This window comes from Pseudophryne corroboree, chromosome 9, assembly GCF_028390025.1.
Source record: "Pseudophryne corroboree isolate aPseCor3 chromosome 9, aPseCor3.hap2, whole genome shotgun sequence".
NCBI lineage: Eukaryota > Metazoa > Chordata > Amphibia > Anura > Myobatrachidae > Pseudophryne > Pseudophryne corroboree.
The window spans coordinates 436,212,673-436,230,271 of NC_086452.1; the positions used below are offsets into that span (position 1 = coordinate 436,212,673).

At 47.4% G+C, this 17,599-nt stretch overlaps 1 protein-coding gene across 5 annotated transcripts in view; it reads right to left on the reverse strand.

The window, feature by feature from the left end:
• Positions 1-17,599, reverse strand: part of LOC134958441 (D-threitol dehydrogenase-like) — a 173,573-nt gene that overhangs the window by 120,887 nt on the left and 35,087 nt on the right. For 3 of the 5 annotated variants that reach the window (XM_063941048.1, XM_063941049.1, XM_063941050.1), the window contains 3 exons: positions 15,121-15,283; positions 12,884-12,921; positions 12,557-12,780 (listed from right to left, as the gene is read on the reverse strand). In XM_063941048.1, coding sequence (XP_063797118.1) covers positions 12,557-12,780; positions 12,884-12,921; positions 15,121-15,283 — 425 coding nt within the window. Of the gene's footprint in view, positions 1-12,556; positions 12,781-12,883; positions 12,986-15,120; positions 15,284-17,599 lie in introns of those variants that run through there. The other 2 variants (XM_063941051.1, XM_063941052.1) reach the window with 2 other exon arrangements.

The window sequence follows — 17,599 nt, forward strand, 5'->3', positions numbered from 1 at the left end:
GAGATCGTCCAAGTACGGGATAATTATTTCGGCCATTACCTTGGTAAATACCTCGGTGCCGGGGACAGACCAACGGCCACGTCTGGAATTGGTAATGACAATCCTGTACCACAATTTTGAGGTACTCCTGGTGAAGAGAGTAAATAGGGACATGCAGGTAAGCATCCTTGATGTCCAGTGATACCATGAAATTCTCCAGGCTTGCAATAATCGCCCTGAGCGATTCCATTTCGAACTTGAACCTTCGTATATAAGTGTTCAAGGCTTTCAATTTTAGAATGGGTCTCACCGAACCGTCTGGTTTCGGTACCACAACATTTTGGAATAGTAACCCCGGCCTTGTTGAAGGAGGGGTACCTAGATTTCACCTGCTGGAAGTGCAGCTTGTGAATTGCCGCCAGTACTACCTTTCTCCGAGGGCAGCAGGCAAGGCTGAGGTGAGGTAACGGCGAGGGGGAGTCGCCTCGAACTCCAGCCTGTATCCCTGTGATACTATTTGCAGAACCTAGGGATCCACCTGTGGGCAAACCCACTGGTCCCTGAAGTTCCCGAGACGCGCCTCTACCGCACCTGTCTCCACCTGTGGAGCCCCAACGTCAAGCGGTGGACTCAGAGGAAGCGGGGGAAGATTTTTGATCCTAGGAACTGGCTGCTGGTGCAGCTTTTTCCTTCTTCCCTTGTCTCTGTGCAGAAAGGAAGCGCCTTTGACCCGCTTGCTTTTCTGAAGCCGAAAGGACTGTACCTGAAAATACGGTGCTTTCTTAGGCTGTGAGGAAACCTGAGGTAAAAAAAATGTTCTTCCCAGCTGTTGCTGTGGATACGAGGTCCCAGAGACCATCCCCAAACAATTCCTCACCCTTATAAGGCAGAATCTCCATGTGCCTTTTATAGGCAGCATCACCTGTCCACTGCCGGGTTTCTAATACCCTCCTGGCAGAATGGACATTGCATTAATTCTGGATGCCAGCCGGCAAATATCCCTCTGTGCATCCTTTATATATAAGACGACGTCTTTAATATGCTCTATGTTAGCAAACTATTTTCCCTGTCTTAGAGTATTAATATTATCTGACAGGGTATCAGACCACGCTGCAGCAGCACTATTTATGCTGAGGCGATTGCAGGTCTCAGTATATAACCTGAGTGTGTATATACAGACTTCAGGATAATCTCCTGCTTTTTATCAGCAGGCTCCTTCAAGGTGGCCGTATCCTAAGACGGCAGTGCCACCTTTTTTGACAAACGTGTGAGCGCCTTATCCACCCTAAGGGATATCTCCCAACGTGACCTATCCTCTGGCGGGAAAGGGTACGCCATCAGTAACTTTTTAGAAATTACCAGTTTCTTATTGTGGGAACCCACGCTACTTTACACACTTCATTCATTCATCTGATGGGGGAACAAAACACTGGCTGCTTTTTCTCCCCAAAAATAAAACCCCTTTTATGTGGTACTTGGGTTCATGTCAGAAATGCGTAACACATTTTTTATTGCCGAGAGCATGTAACGGATGTTCCTAGTGGATTGTGTATATGTCTCAACCTCGTCGACACTGGAGTCAGACTCCGTGTCGACATCTGTGTCTGCCATCTGAGGTAACGGGCGCTTTTTTGAGCCCCTGATGGCCTTTGAGACGCCTGGGCAGGCGCGGGCTGAGAAGCCGGCTGTCCCACAGCTGTTTTACGTCATCCAGCCTAGTAAGGAGTTGACATTGTCGTTTAATACCTTCCACCTATCCATCCACTCTGGTGTCGGCCCCACAGGGGACGACATCCCATTTATCGGCCTCTGCTCCACCTCCACGTAACCTTCCTCATCCCACATGTCGACACAGCCGTACCGACACACAGCACACACACAGGGAATGCTCTGACTGAGGACAGGACCCCACAAAGTCCTTTGGGGAGACAGAGAGAGAGTATGCCAGCACACACCAGAGCGCTATATAATGCAGGGATTAACACTATAACTGAGTGATTTTTCCCCCAATAGCTGCTTGTATAAACAATATTGCGCCTAAATTTAGTGCCCCCCCTCTCTTTTTAACCCTTTGAGCCTGAAAACTACAGGGGAGAGCCTGGGGAGCTGTCTTCCAGCTGCACTGTGAAGAGAAAATGGCGCCAGTGTGTTGAGGGAGATAGCTCCGCCCCTTTTTTGCGGACTTTTCTCCCGCTTTTTTATGGATTCTGGCAGGGGTATTTATCACATATATAGCCTCTGGGGCTATATATTGTGATATATTTGCCAGCCAAGGTGTATTTATTAGAGATGTGCACCGGAAATTTTTCGGGTTTTGTTGTGTTTTGGTTTTGGGTTCGGTTCTGCGGCCGTGTTTTGGGTTCGAACGCATTTTGGCAAAACCTCACCGAATTTTTTTTGTCGGATTCGGGTGTGTTTTGGATTCGGGTGTTTTTTTCAAAAAACCCTAAAAAACAGCTTAAATTATAGAATTTGGGGGTCATTTTGATCCCAAAGTATTATTAACCTCAATAACCATAATTTTCACTCATTTTCAGTCTATTCTGAACACCTCACACCTCACAATATTATTTTTAGTCCTAAAATTTGCACCGAGGTCGCTGGATGACTAAGCTCAGCGACCCAAGTGGCCGACACAAACACCTGGCCCATCTAGGAGTGGCACTGCAGTGTCACGCAGGATGGCCCTTTCAAAAAACACTCCCCAAACAGCACATGACGCAAAGAAAAAAAGAGGCGCAATGAGGTAGCTGTGTGACTAAGCTCAGCGACCCAAGTGGCCGACACAAACACCTGGCCCATCTAGGAGTGGCACTGCAGTGTCAGGCAGGATGGCCCTTCCAAAAAATACTCCCCAAACAGCACATGACGCAAAGAAGAAAAAAAAGAGGCGCAATGAGGTAGCTGTGTGACTAAGCTCAGCGACCCTAGTGGCCGACACAAACACCTGGCCCATCTAGGAGTGGCACTGCAGTGTCAGGCAGGATGGCCCTTCCAAAAAACACTCCCCAAACAGCACATGACGCAAAGAAAAAAAGAGGCGCAATGAGGTAGCTGTGTGAGTAAGCTCAGCGACCCTAGTGGCCGACACAAACACCTGGCCCATCTAGGAGTGGCACTGCAGTGTCACGCAGGCTGGCCCTTCCAAAAAACACTCCCCAAACAGCACATGACGCAAAGAAAAATGAAAGAAAAAAGAGATGCAAGATGGAATTGTCCTTGGGCCCTCCCACCCACCCTTATGTTGTATAAACAGGACATGCACACTTTAACCAACCCATCATTTCAGTGACAGGGTCTGCCACACGACTGTGACTGAAATGACGGGTTGGTTTGGACCCCCACCAAAAAAGAAGCAATTAATCTCTCCTTGCACAAACTGGCTCTACAGAGGCAAGATGTCCACCTCATCATCATCCTCCGATTCATCACCGTGTACATCCCCCTCCTCACAGATTATCAATTCGTCCCCACTGGAATCCACCATCACAGCTCCCTGTGTACTTTGTGGAGGCAATTGCTGCTGGTGAATGTCTCCATGGAGGAATTGATTATAATTCATTTTAATGAACATCATCTTCTCCACATTTTCTGGAAGTAACCTCGTACGCCGATTGCTGACAAGGTGAGCGGCGGCACTAAACACTCTTTCGGAGTACACACTTGTGGGAGGGCAACTTAGGTAGAATAAAGCCAGTTTGTGCAAGGGCCTCCAAATTGCCTCTTTTTCCTGCCAGTATACATACGGACTGTCTGACGTGCCTACTTGGATGCGGTCACTCATATAATCCTCCACCATTCTTTCAATGGGGAGAGAATCATATGCAGTGACAGTAGACGACATGTCCGTAATCGTTGGCAGGTCCTTCAGTCCGGACCAGATGTCAGCATCAGCAGTCGCTCCAGACTGCCCTGCATCACCGCCAGCGGGTGGGCTCGGAATTCTGAGCCTTTTCCTCGCACCCCCAGTTGTGGGAGAATGTGAAGGAGGAGATGTTGACAGGTCGCGTTCCGCTTGACTTGACAATTTTCTCACCAGCAGTTCTTTGAACCCCTGCAGACTTGTGTCTGCCGGAAAGAGAGATCCAAGGTAGGTTTTAAATCTAGGATCGAGCACGGTGGCCAAAATGTAGTGCTCTGATTTCAACAGATTGACCACCCGTGAATCCTTGTTAAGCGAATTAAGGGCTCCATCCACAAGTCCCACATGCCTAGCGGAATCGCTCTGTGTTAGCTCCTCCTTCAATGTCTCCAGCTTCTTCACAAAAGCCTGATGAGGGGAATGACCTGACTCAGGCTGGCAGTGTCTGAACTGACTTCACGTGTGGCAAGTTCAAAAGGTTGCAGAACCTTGCACAACGTTGAAATCATTCTCCACTGCGCTTGAGACAGGTGCATTCCACCTCCTATATCGTGCTCAGTTGTATAGGCTTGAATGGCCTTTTGCTGCTCCTCCAACCTCTGAAGCATATAGAGGGTTGAATTCCACCTCGTTACCACTTCTTGCTTCAGATGATGGCAAGGCAGGTTCAGGCGTTTTTGGTGTTGCTCCAGTCTTCTGTACGTGGTGCCTGTACGCCGAAAGTGTCCCGCAATTCTTCTGGCCACCGACAGCATCTCTTGCATGCCCCTCTCGTTTTTTAAATAATTCTGCACCACCAAATTCAAGGTATGTGCAAAACATGGGACGTGCTGGAATTTGCCCATATTTAATGCACACACAATATTGCTGGCGTTGTCCGATGCCACAAATCCACAGGAGAGTCCAATTGGGGTAAGCCATTCTGCGATGATCTTCCTCAGTTGCCGTAAGAGGTTTTTAGCTGTGTGCGTATTCTGGAAAGCGGTGATACAAAGCGTAGCCTGCCTAGGAAAGAGTTGGCGTTTGCGAGATGCTGCTACTGGTGCCGCCGCTGCTGTTCTTGCGGCGGGAGTCCATACATCAACCCAGTGGGCTGTCACAGTCATATAGTCCTCAGTCTGCTCTGCTCCACTTGTCCACATGTCCGTGGTTAAGTGGACATTGGGTACAACTGCATTTTTTAGGACACTGGTGAGTCTTTTTCTGAGGTCTGTGTACATTTTCGGTATCGCCTGCCTAGAGAAATGGAACCTAGATGGTATTTGGTACCGGGGACACAGTACCTCAAACAAGTCTATAGTTGGCTCTGCAGTAATGATGGATACCGGAACCACGGTTCTCACCGCCCAGGATGCCAAGGCCTCAGTTATCCGCTTTGCAGCAGGATGACTGCTGTGATATTTCATCTTCCTCGCAAAGGACTGTTGGACAGTCAATTGCTTGGTGGAAGTAGTAAAAGTGGTCTTACGACTTCCCCTCTGGGATGACCATCGACTCCCAGCAGCAACAACAGCAGCGCCAGCAGCAGTAGGCGTTACACGCAAGGATGCATCGGAGGAATCCCAGGCAGGAGAGGACTCGTCAGAATTGCCAGTGACATGGCCTGCAGGACTATTGGCATTCCTGGGGAAGGAGGAAATTGACACTGAGGGAGTTGGTGGGGTGGTTTGCGTGAGCTTGGTTACAAGAGGAAGGGATTTACTGGTCAGTGGACTGCTTCCGCTGTCGCCCAAAGTTTTTGAACTTGTCACTGACTTATGATGAATGCGCTGCAGGTGACGTATAAGGGAGGATGTTCCGAGGTGGTTAACGTCCTTACCCCTACTTATTACAGCTTGACAAAGGCAACACACGGCTTGACAAATGTTGTCCGCATTTCTGTTGAAATACTTCCACACCGAAGAGCTTATTTTTTTGGTATTTTCACCAGGCATGTCAATGGCCATATTCCTCCCACGGACAACAGGTGTCTCCCCGGGTGCCTGACTTAAACAAACCACCTCACCATCAGAATCCTCCTGGTCAATTTCCTCCCCAGCGCCAGTAACACCCATATCCTCCTCATCCTGGTGTACTTCAACACTGACATCTTCAATCTGACTATCAGGAACTGGACTGCGGGTGCTCCTTCCAGCACTTGCAGGGGGCGTGCAAATGATGGAAGGCGCATGCTCTTCACGTCCAGTGTTGGGAAGGTCAGGCATCGCAACCGACACAATTGGACTCTCCTTGTGGATTTGTGATTTCGAAGAACGCACAGTTCTTTGCTGTGCTTTTGCCAGCTTAAGTCTTTTCATTTTTCTAGCGAGAGGCTGAGTGCTCCCATCCTCATGTGAAGCTGAACCACTAGCCATGAACATAGGCCAGGGCCTCAGCCGTTCCTTGCCACTCCGTGTGGTAAATGGCATATTGGCAAGTTTACGCTTCTCCGACGATTTTATTTTAGATTTTTGAGTCCTTTTTTTACTGATATTTGGTGTTTTGGATTTTACATGCTCTGTACTATGACATTGGGCATCGGCCTTGGCAGACGACGTTGATGGCATTTCATCGTCTCGGCCATGACTAGTGGCAGCAGCTTCAGCACGAGGTGGAAGTCGATCTTGATCTTTCCCTATTTTTGGAACCTCAACATTTTTGTTCTCCATATTTTAATAGGCACAACTAAAAGGCACCTCAGGTAAACAATGGAGATGGATGGATACTAGTATACTTATGGATGACGAGTGACTGCCGACACAGAGGTAGCTACAGCCGTGGACTACCGTACTGCGTCTGCTAGTATAGACTGGATGATAATGATATAAAAAATATATATATATCACTACTGCAGGACAGGTATATATTATATAATGACGGACCTGCTGGACACTGTCAGCAGCAGACTCCTAAACTACTAGTATGAAGAAGATAGAAAAAAAAAACCACCACAGGTAGGTATACAATTATGGACGAGCACTGCCGACACAGAGGTAGCTACAGCCGTGGACTACCGTACTGCGTCTGCTAGTATAGACTGGATGATAATGATATAAAAAATATATATATATCACTACTGCAGGACAGGTATATATTATATAATGACGGACCTGCTGGACACTGTCAGCAGCAGACTCCTAAACTACTAGTATGAAGAAGATAGAAAAAAAAAACCACCACAGGTAGGTATACAATTATGGACGAGCACTGCCGACACAGAGGTAGCTACAGCCGTGGACTACCGTACTGCGTCTGCTAGTATAGACTGGATGATAATGATATAAAAAATATATATATATCACTACTGCAGGACAGGTATATATTATATGATGACGGACCTGCTGGACACTGTCAGCAGCAGACTCCTAAACTACTAGTATGAAGAAGATAGAAAAAAAAACCCACCACAGGTAGGTATACAATTATGGACGAGCACTGCCGACACAGAGGTAGCTACAGCCGTGGACTACCGTACTGCGTCTGCTAGTATAGACTGGATGATAATGATATAAAAAATATATATATATCACTACTGCAGGACAGGTATATATTATATAATGACGGACCTGCTGGACACTGTCAGCAGCAGACTCCTAAACTACTAGTATGAAGAAGATAGAAAAAAAAAAACCACCACAAGTAGGTATACAATTATGGACGAGCACTGCCGACACAGAGGTAGCTACAGCCGTGGACTACCGTACTGCGTCTGCTAGTATAGACTGGATGATAATGATATAAAAAATATATATATATCACTACTGCAGGACAGGTATATATTATATAATGACGGACCTGCTGGACACTGTCAGCAGCAGACTCCTAAACTACTAGTATGAAGAAGATAGAAAAAAAAAACCACCACAGGTAGGTATACAATTATGGACGAGCACTGCCGACACAGAGGTAGCTACAGCCGTGGACTACCGTACTGCGTCTGCTAGTATAGACTGGATGATAATGATATAAAAAATATATATATATCACTACTGCAGGACAGGTATATATTTTATGATGACGGACCTGCTGGACACTGTCAGCAGCAGACTCCTAAACTACTAGTATGAAGAAGATAGGGGAAAAAAATCACCACAGGTAGGTATACAATTATGGACGAGCACTGCCGACACAGAGGTAGCTACAGCCGTGGACTACCGTACTGCGTCTGCTAGTATAGACTGGATGATAATGATATAAAAAATATATATATATCACTACTGCAGGACAGGTATATATTATATAATGACGGACCTGCTGGACACTGTCAGCAGCAGACTCCTAAACTACTAGTATGAAGAAGATAGAAAAAAAAAAACCACCACAGGTAGGTATACAATTATGGACGAGCACTGCCGACACAGAGGTAGCTACAGCCGTGGACTACCGTACTGCGTCTTCTAGTATAGACTGGATGATAATGATATAAAAAATATATATATATCACTACTGCAGGACAGGTATATATTATATAATGACGGACCTGCTGGACACTGTCAGCAGCAGACTCCTAAACTACTAGTATGAAGAAGATAGAAAAAAAAAACCCACCACAGGTAGGTATATAATTATGGACGAGCACTGCCGACACAGAGGTAGCTACAGCCGTGGACTACCGTACTGCGTCTGCTAGTATAGACTGGATGATAATGATATAAAAAATATATATATATCACTACTGCAAGACAGGTATATATTATATAATGACGGACCTGCTGGACACTGTCAGCAGCAGACTCCTAAACTACTAGTATGAAGAAGATAGAAAAAAAAAAAACCACCACAGGTAGGTATACAATTATGGACGAGCACTGCCGACACAGAGGTAGCTACAGCCGTGGACTACCGTACTGCGTCTGCTAGTATAGACTGGATGATAATGATATAAAAAATATATATATATCACTACTGCAGGTATATATTACAATATAATGAATGACGGACCTGCTGGACACTGTCTGTCAGCAGAATGCGTTTATAGAATAAAAAAAAAAAACACCACACAAGTGTTTAACTTTTTCAGGCAGACAATATACTGGTGGTCACTGGTCAGTCACACTGGCAGCAAAAGTGTGCACTGTTATGTACTCCTGCTATAACTGCTCCCCAGTCTCCCCCACAATTAAGCTGTGTGAGCAGTGAGCACTCAGCACAGTCAGATATACATAGATGATATTATCATGCAGCACACTGAGGCTGAGCACAGATATGGTATGTGACTGTGTATCGTTTTTTTTCAGGCAGAGAACGGATTTTAAATAATAAATAAAACTGGTGGTCACTAGTATAACTATCAGCAAAACTCTGCACTCTCTGAGTACTCCTAATGCTCCCCAAAATTACTAAAATTAAATTACTAGTAAATCAAGTGTCTCACTCTCTATCTAAACGGAGAGGACGCCAGCCACGTCCTCTCCCTATCAATCTCAATGCACGTGTGAAAATGGCGGCGACGCGCGGCTCCTTATATAGAATCAGAGTCCCGCGATAGAATACGAGCCTCGCGAGAATCCGACAGCGGGATGATGACGTTCGGGCGCGCTCAGGTTAGCCGAGCAAGGCGGGAAGATCCGAGTCTGCCTCGGACCCGTGTAAAAAGGCTGAAGTTCGGGGGGGTTCGGATTCCGAAGAACCGAACCCGCTCATCTCTAGTATTTATTGCTTCTCAGGGCGCCCCCCCCCCAGCGCCCTGCACCCTCAGTGACCGGAGTGTGAAGTGTGTATGAGGAGCAATGGCGCACAGCTGCAGTGCTGTGCGCTACCTTGGTGAAGACTGATGTCTTCTGCCGCCGATTTTCCGGATTCTTCTTGCTTCTGGCTCTGTAAGGGGGCCGGCGGCGCGGCTCCGGGACCGAACACCAATGGCCGGTTCCATGCGGTCGATCCCTCTGGAGCTAATGGTGTCCAGTAGCCTAAGAAGCCCAAGCTACCACCAGTTAGGTAGGTTCGCTTTTTCTCCCCTTAGTCCCTCGCTGCAGTGAGTTTGTTGCCAGCAGATCTCACTGTAAAATAAAAAACCTAAAATATACTTTCTCTCTAGGAGCTCAGGAGAGCCCCTAGTGTGCATCCAGCTCGGCCGGGCACAGGATTCTAACTGAAGTCTGGAGGAGGGTCATAGTGGGAGGAGCCAGTGCACACCAGGTAGTCCTAAATCTTTCTTAGCTGTGCCCAGTCTCCTGCGGAGCCGCTATTCCCCATGGTCCTTACGGAGTCCCCAGCATCCACTAGGACGTCAGAGAAATAATTTTATTCAGTCCTAGACTATCAAACCGTGGCACCCTTGCATGTGACCTGCGACACCCAGTTTGGAAACCACTGGCACACTGTAAAGGAGACACACTTGTACATTGAGAAATACACCTTGCAAACGTGACCGCATTCTAATCCAACAATTTCTTTGTATATGTTGTTTAGGATAATGGTGCGATGTACAGATGTGTCCTCGTATACTGTTGCTCAAGTTGCGTCAGATAGAACCCTTCCAAGGCACCAGGTCCCATGACGTATTTAAAATGAATTACCGTGTAGTTAAAGTCTCAGCCCAGAGTCTCTAGTGCAGTGTGAGTGGTGTTTTGCTGCATCTGTGACACGAATAAGATGCAAAGTGTTAAGAAGAATATGGTACACCTCCTCTTAGAGCCACTCAGTTGCGCCAGGTGTACCGAGCCATTTGGCATTGGCATGTAGACGCTAGGTGTATATGGACACATCTGTACTTGGCTTTCCGTCATTCTGTGCTTGTATAGTAGTAATGTCCATATGAATTCACTCTGCAGCTTGGAAGAGTTTGGGAAGTGTAATACATTATTCTATTAAATCGCAAAATGACCCATAAAGGGTGGACACCGGGGCTTTCTTTACCAGCGATAGGGCCTTACTCTGTGCATCACTATAGTCATCTCCAGCAGTACGATTTGCCAGACATCTGTGGCAGTGACGTGCAGTGAGGTCAATAGCTGGGAAAGACAAATGTGGGGTGCCCCCTAAATCAGTAACCAGCCCCAGACCTCTCAGCCTGGTTTGGTATTGGGTTTCATCCTGGTTTCCAATAACCAGCACCAGGCTTAACCAGCCAGCAGTATAATACAATAGTAGGAGACACTTCCATCACATTAACCAGCTCCAAACTGCCCAGTCCAGGATTGGAATTCCTGGAAGCAAGGGCCCCAAAAATAAAATGGGGTCCCCCCTCTTGAACAATAACCATCCTTGGGCTGAAATACCAGGGTTATTTCCTACACCCCTCGTGCAGGGAAGTTGGGCGTGCTGGAGGAACCGGGCTTGCTGGAGGGGCTTGGCTTGGGTCAGGGGTTAAGGGGGACATTGTAACCTTTGCAACATTGCTGAAGGGGACTAATGTCCCAACTGTGAAACCACCACTGGCAAATCCCCCTGAGCAGCCACTGGCACCCCTTGGGTAAAGTTTTTCTCTACCATTTTTTCAGGATGCGTGGCCATGTCTCTTTCAGTACCTTGGCCTGTGGCCGTTTTGGCAGCTCTGTTTGCGCTGTTAATGAAGGTGTGCTTTTTGAAAGGTACAGTCTACAAACTACTCCCCATGATCTAGTGCACAGGTTCTCAAACTCTGGGGCAGATGTATTAACCTGGAGAAGGCATAAGGAAGTGATAAACCAGTGATATGTGCAAGGTGATGAACGCACCAGCCAATCAGATCCAAACTGTTAATTTACATATTGGAGCTGATTGGCTGGTGCCTTTATCACCTTGCACATATCACTGGTTTATCACTTCCTTATGCCTTCTCCAGGTTAATACATCTGCTGTTCTCAGGACCCCACAGGGTTCATGTTTTGTAGGTCATCTGTACATTTTTGAAATGTGACAGTTGGTGATACACAGTGCAGCTGCTGGGTGACATGGAAAACGTGAACCGTGTGGGGTCCTGAGGACCGAGTTTGAGAACCACTGATCTAGTGCATTCAATGCCCTAGGGTGTTCCTTTCTGTAATGTATTTAATACATTATACAGAACACAGGGATGCTGAGTGTCTACCAAACGGGTATGGGTCGTTGGATAGACACAACTTAGGTCGACAGTCATTAGATCGACCATGGAAGGTCGACATGCATTAGGTCGACATAGCCATTAGGTCGACATGGTCATTAGGTCGACGTGTACTAGGTCGACAGGTCGAAAGGTCGACATGAGGTTTTTTACTGTTTTTGGTGTCGTTTACTCCGTAAAGTGACGGGGAACCCAAATTAGTGCACCGCGTCCCCTTGCGACCTAGTACATGTCGACCTAACGGCCATATCGACCTAATGCATGTCGACGTAATGGCATTGTCGACCTTCAGTGGTCGACCTAATGAGTGTCGACTTAAGTTGTGTCAACCTAATGACTTTAACCCTACCAAACAGCAACAAGTGAGGTGCAGGGGAGGTGGACACACTAAGATTCCAGGCCCCATAGCTTCCACAACCCCTGCACCCATTATACTTACACTCTTGGGAAACGGTTGATAATTTGCACAAATAGCTATATATATACTACACTTTCTTATATATTATATAGTTTGTAATTTGCCTTTTATATTCTTTAAGTATTCTGTAATAGGCAGGGCCACAGCAACCATTAAACCTAGGTAGCTGCCTATAGCACCATGGTTTTTATACAGTCTGGACCAGTGGCAGGTACTGTATGCAGTAGCATTATAAAGCGGTTTGCTTGGTATATGTAATTAATATAGATAGTTTTTTTAATTAATTGCTGTTTACCTTCAGTATATCCTCGGGTATTCCAACTTCCCTTTGTATCTTTTTCTCACATGGAGAGTCTTTACATGAAGCCTGTTGTTCAGAGCTGGACACAAGGACAACGATCTGTCCATCTTCTGGTAGGATGTCACGCAGAGCATTCAAGTTGCCCCTGGAGGAACTGGGCAGCTGTAGAATCTTTTTGGGCCTTGTAAGGCGTACAAGCATTTTATGTACTTGATTCACTACAGGGATAAATAAAACTTAATTTGTAAAAATAATAAGAAAAAAAAAGTACAGTATTGCGTCATTTCATTTACTGCACCTGCTGATCTACTGAAGACGCACCTGTAGTGTTCCATTCCGTTATCGGTCCCACTCTGTTGCTGCAGTAAACAAGACACATATTTCCATCATATATTGGGATCAGGCAATATGCCATGTTTGTTCCTGATATAAGATATAAGATAAGGCCCAAAAATAGATTACCATAGAGGCAACAGTCAGTCCTTTTTAAGGGAAACATTTATCAAAGCAGAGACTAAGTGGAAAGAGATAACGCACCAGCCAATCAGCTCCTAACTGCCATGCTACAGGCTGTGTTTGAAAAATGTCAGTTAGGGGCTGAACTTTATCTCCCTCTACTTTATCTCTCCCAAAGCTTTGAAAAATATCTTTCTGATGGGTCTATTCATGAAGCAGTGAAAAGTGTGGAAAGTGAGCCAGTGGAGAAGTTGGCCATGGCAACCAATCAACATTAAAGAAACGTTTAAAATATGCATACTATACAATTATACACAGGAGCTGATTGGTTGCCATGGGCAACTTCTCCACAGACTCACTTCCCCACTCTTTTCACTGCTTCATGAATAGACCCCTAAATCTTTCCAATAGCGTTTGTGCCATTTTATGGTAATATGTTTACTGAATGAGCCCCCACTAGGAGACTGCTTATAGTATTATAGACAAAGGTTGCTGATGCTGAGTTGCACATACTGTAACGTCTGTATGTTTAGCGCAAAATACGCAGATTGGTGCCTCAGAAATCACTTGCATAATGTGCGCACACATTTAGTTGCATTTTAGACCTGTAACTCCTTAAGAAGAACTGTGAGCAGAGCCGGATTAAAGGGGGTGCCCAGGGGGTCAGTACCCCGGGTCCCCCTGTCTTAAGGGGCCCGCTGGCCGGAGCTCTGCACCGCTCTTCAAGTTGCCAGGGCAGGCGTGATCCCCGCTGCCGGGGGAGGAGTGTAGCTCTGTATGCGGCTTCCTCCCCCCTCCTCTCGGGCAACACGGTCAGGGACTGAGTCAAGCAATCTCCAGCCTTCATTGCTGCCAGGAGAGATGCTGCTGGCGGTGGAGGCTGGAGATTGCTTTGCCGGAAATGGGGGAGGGGTCGCCCCCATTTTACAGGAGTGGTGAGGCCATGAACTGCATCACAGATGAACTGCTATCGGGAGCTGGGTGGGGACCTGGAGATGAAGTGACATGCGGGGATGGAGCTGAAAATACGTAGCTGGGGAGAGACATGGGGATGTGCTGGAGAGACAAAGGTTGATGGGGCTGAGGGATATGGGGGGGGGTGATGCTAACAAGGTATGGGGGAGCATAAGGTTAAGAGACACAGGTGTGGGGAATAAAGCTGAGAGACACGGGGGGGAGTGATGCTGAGAGACACAGGGGAAAATGACTAGATGCCTGGAGACGGAGAGACACAGGAGTGCATGGTGCTGGAGAGACATAGCAGGGATGGTGCTGGAGAGACATAGCAGGGATGGTGCTGGAGAGACATAGCAGGAATGGTGCTTAGAGAGACATAGCAGGGATGGTGCTGGAGAGACATAGCAGGGATGGTGCTGACATAGCAGGGATGGTGCTGGAGAGACATAGTAGGGATGGTGCTGGAGAGACATAGCAGGGATGGTGCTGGAGAGACATAGCAGGGATGGTGCTGGAGTGACCAGGCAAGAATGAGGCTGGAGAGACATGGGGGATAAACCAATAGCTGACTGATATGTACTGGGAAGGCAAAGGAGTACCCAACAACATAAGTGTTCCTGGCCCCATAGTTTCTGTGGCTGTCCCTGCTCGCAATGCACTCTCCAGCACAGTGTTAGCTCCAATACATTTCCTTATGACCAGGGTCGGACTGGCCCACAGGGGTACAGGGGAAACCACCGGTGGGCCCCACTGCCTGGGGGCTCTCCTCCTCCTCTAGTGATCAAGTTTCAGACTGTGTTTTTAAATTATACATTATACATGTTACCTTACACTGCACAGGACTAGGATGTATTCTCTACAGTGCATTGCCAATATTTATCTGGTACATTATCATGCACTAGCAGTATTTATATATTTGTCAAGGGGCCCAGCCCATGCACTCACTAATGGTTAGGCAATCTAATGTAGCGGCTGGCCCCACCCCCTCTGGAGACTGACCACACCCTTAAGCATGGGCACCTACCACTGCATTCCCCGGTGGGCCCTTCATGCCCCAGTCCGACACTGCTTATGACTAATACAGGTACAATCATCATCATTATCAAATCGCAGTAGTATAATAGAATGCAATGAGGTCACATTACCTGCAATGTGCTCCGCTGTCTGCTGTCACTGCGCACTGCTTCATCCCGTGAGCTAGAAATGAGGCTCTTTCCAGGCAGTGCTTCAGCTCTTCAGGAAATCCACCGCTGCTACATAAATGTGTCATTTGTGAAAGATAATCTGTGAGAAGATCTACGGAAGCTGCTGCAGAAAAAGATTCAAGTGTTACGTTGTCTTGTTCTAGAATACGTGCACATTGCATGCAGCGATCCCAACACAAAAAGGGCATTTAAGAACCACAAAATCTGCAGCCCTCTTTCTTTATTTGCGTAACTCTGTCTGTACACTGGGGGTCATTCTGAGTTGATCGCTAGCTGAAAATGTTCGCTGCGCAGCGATGATGCAAAAAAAAAGGCACTTATGCGCATGCGGCGCAATGCGCACGCACGACGTACTTTCACAACGGCTGATGCAATTTCACACAAGGTCTAGCGAAGCTTTTCAGTCGCACTGCTGGCCGCAGAGTGATTGACATGAAGAGGGCATTCCTGGGTGTAAACTGACCGTTTTCAGGGAGTGTTCGAAAAAACGCAGGCGTGCCAGGAAAAACGCAGGCGTGGCTGGCCGGACACAGGGCGTGTTTGGAGACGTCAAATCCGGAACTGAATGGGCTGAAGTCATCGCAAGTGCTGAGTAGGTCTGAAGCTACTCTGAAACTGCACAATTTTTTTTTGTAGCCGCTCTGCGATCCTTTTGTTCGCACTTCTGCTAAGCTAAAATACACTCCCAGAGAGGGTGGCGGCTTAGCATTTGCACGGCTGCTAAAAACTGCTAGCGAGCGATCAACTCGGAATGACCCCCACCGTCTGCACATTTCCAAATCTGGGCTCCTGAAAGGGTGTGGCTTGATGAGAATGTGGGTGTGGCTTGATGGGAATGTGGGCGTGGCTTGGGTAGGTATTGGTGGTGTTTGGATCTGGTTAGTGAACACACGTGCTTGGGACTGGCAGGGGAACATTCTGCTACAGCTACAGGATCATTTGTTTGGGATAACGTTATTCATGCACACACAGGGCCTACTGCAAGTTGGATCGCAAATCGTGATCCATCCGGAATGATTGCGTTCGCCCGGCAGGCGCATGCCCAGGGCACATACTGCGCATGCGCCCGTATCTTTTGCAGGTGCCCCACAGAAAATTTGAAAGCCTCTGCCTGCGCGATCGCGGGGCGGGGGGGGAGCAACCCTATATTTACAAGGCAGGACAGAGCGTTGCGGGGGCGTGGCTTAGAAATGGGTCCGTGGTGGTGCAAATGGATAGCAGAATTTGCTATTCTTTTGCTCGCATGCTGGGGGCCGCCCATCGCTGGGCAAGGCCGCCCAGCATGCTGACCGGCGCCTCCCCCCCTTCGACAAGCAGAAATTGCGATCGTTTCGCAATTTCTGCTTGTCAGCAGAAACTAAAGACGAATCTTGCCGGCGCAGCGTAGCTGCGGCCGCAGGAGTCCCAGCGTCATTTTACCTGTTGCGGCGGCTGCGTGTGATGTCACGCAGCCGCTGCGACCACGCCCTGCCGTGCCTCCGTTCTTCTGCCTCCGCCCACCGTTCAGGTCGCCCCGCCCCCCCAAAACGCTCCGTCTCCTCCCTGGAAACGGAGAGTTGCCGCCCCCCCCCCCCCCTACCCAACGACCGCCTCTGCCTGATTGACAGGCAGAGGCGATCGCTTTTTCTGTGGCCCCCCTGCAGAAAGTGCGGGCACATGCGCGGGACAGGTGCATCGTAAAGATTCCGGTTGGATCGCGTTTTGTGATCCAACCTGAATTGGCCCCTGAGTCCACAATCTCCAAATGCCTCCTGTTGCAGTCTTCATGTTGTTACTTTTAGGAGCCCTGATAATTTAATGAGAAGGTGACTCTCTAACACACAGGCATGATCGATAGATCCTTCTGTTACCGAGGGTGATGTATCAAACATTATAAAGAGGACAATACTAAAGGGGACAGGTGGAGAAGTTGGCTATAGCAATTAGAAGCTGATCTACTTGTCCTCTCTAGAATGTTTGATACATCTCACAAATAGTCATTATGAGGAGCACTACTATATAATTGAATGATATTCTAGAGGGACATGCCAGTGTCCTGAGCGGTGTCGAGATTCCGGCGTCGGTTACAAGACCACCGGGATACAAGACACATCCTGTCTGGACCTATGGGGGTAAATTTACTAAGGTGGGAGTTTTTTTAGAACTTGTGATGTTGCCCATAGCAACCAATCAGAAGATTCTACTTAACATTTATCTATCTGCTTCTAGAAGATAATAGATAGAATCTGATTGGTTGCTATGGACAACATCCCCAGTTCTAAAAAATTGGAGTCTTTTTAGAAATGTCATTTAACCTATTTTAAGCCTGGATCTCCAAAGTACAAAAAACTCTCATATCCTGAAAAATAAGTCTTAAACATTCCAGATAATACATTTCATACAGTGACTGTAGATAGATATTATTGGCAAGATATACTGT